The sequence below is a fragment of the Aquarana catesbeiana genome, linkage group LG04, assembly GCF_042186555.1.
Source record: "Aquarana catesbeiana isolate 2022-GZ linkage group LG04, ASM4218655v1, whole genome shotgun sequence".
NCBI classification, from domain to species: domain Eukaryota; kingdom Metazoa; phylum Chordata; class Amphibia; order Anura; family Ranidae; genus Aquarana; species Aquarana catesbeiana.
This window is the reverse complement of record NC_133327.1, coordinates 525,577,091-525,583,090: the sequence shown is the minus strand read 5'-3', so window position 1 is coordinate 525,583,090 and position 6,000 is coordinate 525,577,091. Positions and strand designations below refer to the sequence as shown.

General features: G+C 41.0%; 1 protein-coding gene across 2 annotated transcripts in view; it reads right to left on the bottom strand.

Moving 5' to 3' along the window:
• Positions 1 to 545: 545 nt before the first annotated feature.
• The window catches only part of STXBP5 (syntaxin binding protein 5), a 723,304-nt gene continuing 717,849 nt past the window's right edge, over positions 546 to 6,000 (bottom strand). For both annotated transcript variants that reach the window (XM_073627823.1, XM_073627824.1), the window contains one exon: positions 546 to 1,719. In XM_073627823.1, coding sequence (XP_073483924.1) covers positions 1,678 to 1,719 — 42 coding nt within the window. In that variant the 3' untranslated portion in view covers positions 546 to 1,677. The remainder of the gene's footprint in view (positions 1,720 to 6,000) is intronic.

The following is a 6,000-nucleotide window of genomic DNA, read 5'->3' as shown; positions in this document are numbered from 1 at the left end:
TTCTTTGCTTCTGTGCTTCCAGTTCAACAGGAAGTGACAGACACTATTTCTGACAAGATAGATAGAACTAAGCATAATGTGCACATATGTAAAATGCTCAATTTGAATGCACTATGAAAATGATCAAAAATCCAATTGTCAAATTTGTATTATTGTAAAATTGAGCACAACTGCGTATAGAAGGGAGAAAGAGCCCTTTCACAACTCCTCCACATTTTCATTTGCTCCATGTGTTCTGATGTATTTTACATTCATTTTAAATGCAGTAACATTTATGCTATAGGGAAAGCACTTTTTGGATACTGCACTACATGCAGCACACTAAAACACAGCACTGTTCTGTTCCTTGGAATATCTTCCTAGAAGATTCTTGAGTAGGGTTGAATAATGCATGAAGAGATAGACAATTTTTACTTTGTGCAACCCAGGGAAATTGATGGTATGTGTATGTCTGACCTACACACACAGTATTTTTAAGTAAATTGATTATAGTTGAACTTTTCATACTTGCATAATCTAATAAAATAAAGGCATTTTCCAGTTAATAAAGATCAGGAAATAAATTTGTAATTTAGCATTTTTTTTTCTTTAAACAAACATTTAAACACATAACTTGAGATACCTCCTCAATTCCGTTTTAACAGCAGTGCACCCATCTTTATCAACAGTAAAGTAACAGAACATTTGATGTAAAAACATTTAAGATCGATTTTCACAGGAGGGTTGTGAAGTAGCTCCGAGCCAAGGGTCCCACATGAAAACCAAACAATGCAAAAGCCCCCCCAAAAAACTCATAAGGTGGTAAGGGACAACACATATTCATGAGATATGCATAAGTACCAACAGATCTGGACTGCTCATTTTAGATTACGGGTTTAGTGAAATTGTAGATGAACCTTCACCTGCAAGTGAACAGACTTCTGGAGATACAAAGATGAATCCTGGCAAGTTAGGACACTCTTGGCTCAGAGGCAAAACTGTCCCAGGAATTCACTCAGGATACTTAGCAACTACACTTCTACAAATATTACCAACTCTGCTGATGTAGACATGAAAACAATTATATGATCAAAGTGCCTTCGAAATCAGGGAAAGTGACCAATTATTTTGAGATGAATGTATCTTTCCGGCCTCACTTGTGCAGCTACTGCAGTGAATACATCATTTTATATTTTGTCCCTTAAGAAGCAGTGAAATCTGTAGACAAACCAACAGACGGCAGATGCCAGTAGTCCAGATTTAACGTTCAATAACGCCTTTTTTTTTGTTAAGAAAAGTGAAACACCCGTAAAGACAAAACTTAAAAAAAAAAAAAAAAAAAAAAAAAAAAAGCACAAAATATTAAAGAAATGAAAAAAAAAAATGAATGTTCGATCTTGGTCATTTTTGCATGGGTCATCTCATACTACTTAAATTGCTGGCTGCACTCTGTCTTGTCCCTCATAACACAGCTTGGAGAAAATACTGAGATTCTGTTTGGATGTAATGTTCCTCAGTTAAAGCCACACGACTGAGGTAAGACAGTATTTGATTTGTGCTAGGAAACAGTAACCAAAATTAATGCACATCCCTTGATCCCAACTGTCCTGCAGAAAGAAATGTTGAGAAAAATTGATGTTTTCGGTAAAATCTTTCTTCCTGGTGAAGTCAAATGTATATATTTTTGGGTCTGGTTTATCAGAACTGGTACCACTTCTTTTCTTTGCATTTTATCATCATCTGCAAAATAGAAAATAAAAACTTTTCAGACAAGAAAATTAAACGGCTCTTAATTCCAGCTACATTTTAAACATAACCAGATAAGCGTTCAATCAGAAATTATGTATTTTTTGAAATTTTGATAACATAACATGGTAACCTAAAAGCTATAAATTTCCCATAATCCCTGCTAACAATCAGGCTAAGAGTGACATTTTTGTTGCCGGGGATGCCAACAATCTACTTGTATCTTAATGTAGACTTCTGGGAAAATCAATGAGCCAATCACACAAGCAGGAAATTAGGTTTTTGGGGGGCATTCTGTGTACAGAACACCCTCCAGGTAGCCATATTGTATTGCACTTTACAGAAGATTACAGAACTGCAGATTGAAAAGGAAAGGTCATTTTTAATAACATTCATTTACAATATGACTTGTGCCGCAATTGTATATGCTATATTTTTTTAATTTGCTTGTTTTTTTTCCCCATGAAAACATAACCCTTTAGGTTATGTGTTATAAAATGGAATGACACAGGGAGGTGCAAAAAGGCATGGAAAGCCAAGACACCAGCTGAAATCTATAAGTAATTAGAAAGCAATCCTGCCCCTTGTCAGTGCAAATTAATATCAGCAGGTTCAGTCCCAACTGATGGCCTATAAAAAGGTGTCTCATTACCAAGGTGTCACACAAGAAACATCTTATTATATGTAAAAGCAAAGAGCTCTCTCAAGACCTTTGCAATCTTATTGTTGCAAAACCTACTGATGGCATTGGTTACAGAAGGATTTCTAAACTACTGAATATTCCAGCGAGCACTGCTGGGGCCATAATCCGGAAGTGGAAAAAAACATTATTTCACCATAAACCAGACACGACCAGGTGCTCCTTGCAAGATTTCTGACAGAGGAGTGAAAAGAATTATCAGAAGCTTTGTCCAAGAGCCAAGGACCACTTGTGGAGGGCTTCAGAAAGACCTGGAATTAGCAGGTACAATGGTTTAAAAAAAAAAAAATAAGTAATGCACTCAGGTAAAAGGAAATGGTAGTTGCGCTGTGACAAAGGGACAAGGGGAGGTGGAAGGTGAAAAGGGACTGAGTAGAGAGGTGGAAACGGCCGAAGTGTATGCGGCCACAGATACACTAAACAAACATATCATGGAATAACAAAGATACTAACATGGGTTGAATAACTAAAAAAATGACATAGTATGTGTAAATGACAGTGATAAAACACTCAAAACAGTCCAAGTGAATAAGGACTAGTATCAATACTAGCACATAGTGACAAATCAAAAAGTTTAATGTGATGAATCCATATGAGTAAACGTATAACAGTCCCACCACCAAATAATACAAATTCCAAGAAAAAGGGGGAAGTCTTCAGTGAAAACACCTGTGTCTGCAAGCAGCTCACCTTACTGCTGTAAGGTATACAGCATGTGCTTAATTGCAGACCACGGGCAGGCATGGATATCTCATCCAATTGTTGAGGCGATTCCAATGGTGGATATACAGGACGGTATATGAAAGAAATGACATAAACAGAAATGTAGTGTAACTCTGTGATGACCAAAGTGAGAGGGGGCGGAACACAAAAAGAGGGTGCACTCACTTTTTAAAAATGAGTGTGGGCATCAATCCACGAACGCCGAGTTTGTATGCCTCAATAGGTATCTTTAGTTAGTCCCTGCTCCTCAGTGCTCGTCACATAGGATGAATGTATGTGGAGTATAGGGAGAAAGCACTCATAGCATAATCCCATATAAAAACCAATTTATTTAAAACACTAAGGTAAACTCACATATAGAAGTAAACTGCGGTGCATAGCAACCACGAGCGCCAAGCTCGCCTCCTGCCGTCAGTTTGTGACAGTATCCCGTGCTCCAATCCTGACGCGTATCATCACATGTCTTCATCAGAGGATAACACAGGGTAAAAGTCAATGCCTTTAAATAGTCTGCACATGGTGGACGCCTGGCGGCCATTTTCCCGAAGCTCGTCATTATAGCGAATGGCATCAGTATTAAACAGAGCCGTCGGCCATTTTGCTGGGGTCTCGCACATAGGCAGACAATTGAAAAAATGCTGATAGACCTAAGCATAATCAGTGTGAGGCCAGCTAAGGTGCGCAGCAAAGCGCAATAACTAGAAGGCAGTAGCCCACTGGTAAGTGTAAGTGACACCGCCATGGATATAGGTAAAAAAGCTGAAAAACGCATAGACAAAAATAAAAATAAAAACGAATATACACCCTCCTCCTGTGTTCCGCCCCCTCTCACTTTGGTCGTCACAGAGTTGCACTACATTTCTGTTTATGTCATTTCTTTCATATACCGTCCTGCATATCCACCATTGGAATCGCCTCAACAATTGGATGAGATATCCATGCCTGCCCGTGGTCTGCAATTAAGCACATGCTGTATACCTTACAGCAGTAAGGTGTTTTCACTGAAGACTTCCCCCTTTTTCTTGGAATTTTTATTATTTGGTGGTGGGACTGTTATACGCTTACTCATATGGATTCATTACATTAAACTTTTTGATTTGTCACTATGTGCTAGTTTTGATACTAGCCCTTATTCACTTGGACTGTTTTGAGTGTTTTATCACTGTCATTTACACATACTGTCATTTTTTTAGTTATTCAACCCATGTTACTATCTTTGTTATTCCATGACATGTTTGTTTAGTGTATCTGTGGCCGTATACACTTCGGCCGTTTCCACCTCTCTACTCAGCCCCTTTTCACCTTCCACCCCCCTTGTCCCTTTGTCACAGCGCAACTACCACTTCCTTTTACCTACACATTTTTGTCTGTCTGGATCAGTCGCACAGGTGTTGCAGCAGCGTTTCTTAGTTTAGGTTTTTTTGACAGCACGGGAGTTCCTATTTACAAGTAATGCACTCAACCGCCATGGCCTTAATGCAAACTCACAATGCAAGACTCCATTGCTGAAGAAAAAGCATGTTGAAGCTCGTTTAAAGTTTTCTGCACAACATTTAGACAAGCCTGTGAAGAGGGCGCATGCGCGGCGCGAAGCTGGATGGTCGCAACTGAGCGGAGCACCGAGCACAGCGGGGACTTCAACTCCTTCCCTGGGGCCATTAACCTGCTTTTTTCACCTCACAACCTTCCAGCACCCTTGGTGGAACGGGCGGTGCATGCCGTCGTCCAAGTCCCACCGTGGGAAACCAGTGCAAAGTTCCCTCACAAACTATCTCCTTAGGGTCTGGGAGATAGCAGGAAAGCCTCAAGATGGCGCCAAACCACAACGTGCTCAGGCCTCGGCACACAGCCCAGCGGTCTCCCCCGTCCATTCATCTGGAGACGGTGAGTACACAGTACAGCTCACCAATGCTGACCTGGACGACAGCTTAGCAGCTATGTATGCAAAGATCGCAGAAAAGTGTCAAACAGAACTACATAAATCCACAAATACTCTGCAACAGGAGATAGCGGTCTTAGGGAGCAGAACAGATCTCCTAGAAACAAAACATGACGAGCTGCAACTCGCTTACACAGATCTCCGCAAAGACCACGAATCCCTCACCGATTCTGTCTCCCAGCTCCAGGCTCACATGGAGGATTTGGACAATAGAAATAGACGGAACAATTTGAGAATTAGGGGGGGTCCCTGAGACAGTCAAACTTAATCCCTGCAATCCACAAACTGTTCCAGTCCTTACTACCTACATCCCCATGGCGGCTTTTTCCTGCGACAGGATTCATAGAGCCCTCCGTCCTAAACCACCAGAGGATAAACCTCCTAGAGATATAATCCTATGCCTTAAAGACTACCTGGTAAAGGAGGAGATCCTTAGGGCTTCTAGCAACACCCCTAACATTCTGCTAGACAGAACCAGGATTCAGATATTTCCAGCGATATCCCCAGCCACACTTGATAAGCGTCGAAAGGTAAAGGAGATCACCACACCACTCCAAGAGGCAAGAATCTGCTATAGAGAGGGATTTCCCTTTAAGCTCCACACAATGGTACTACATACACTGTGGTCACCGTCCAAGAAGGGAAGGAGCTCTTGGTTAAGCTTGGATCTCAGGGATCACTTGACCTGATCTAGCTCATTTTTCCACAAGCTCCGGGCCCTATTCATTTATTTTTCCCACGAACAGAGACTTCACAAGACAGATAAGAAGAACCACAGATACATATGGGGGAGGTGTGAATTGAAGACCTTTTTATTTCAGTACCTATGCTCCACCCCCCTTCCCCCTGTGGAGCGGTTACTCCTTTTTGCACGTTTCAACTTGTCTGCTCCCTGCTGTGCCAGAGCACAGCA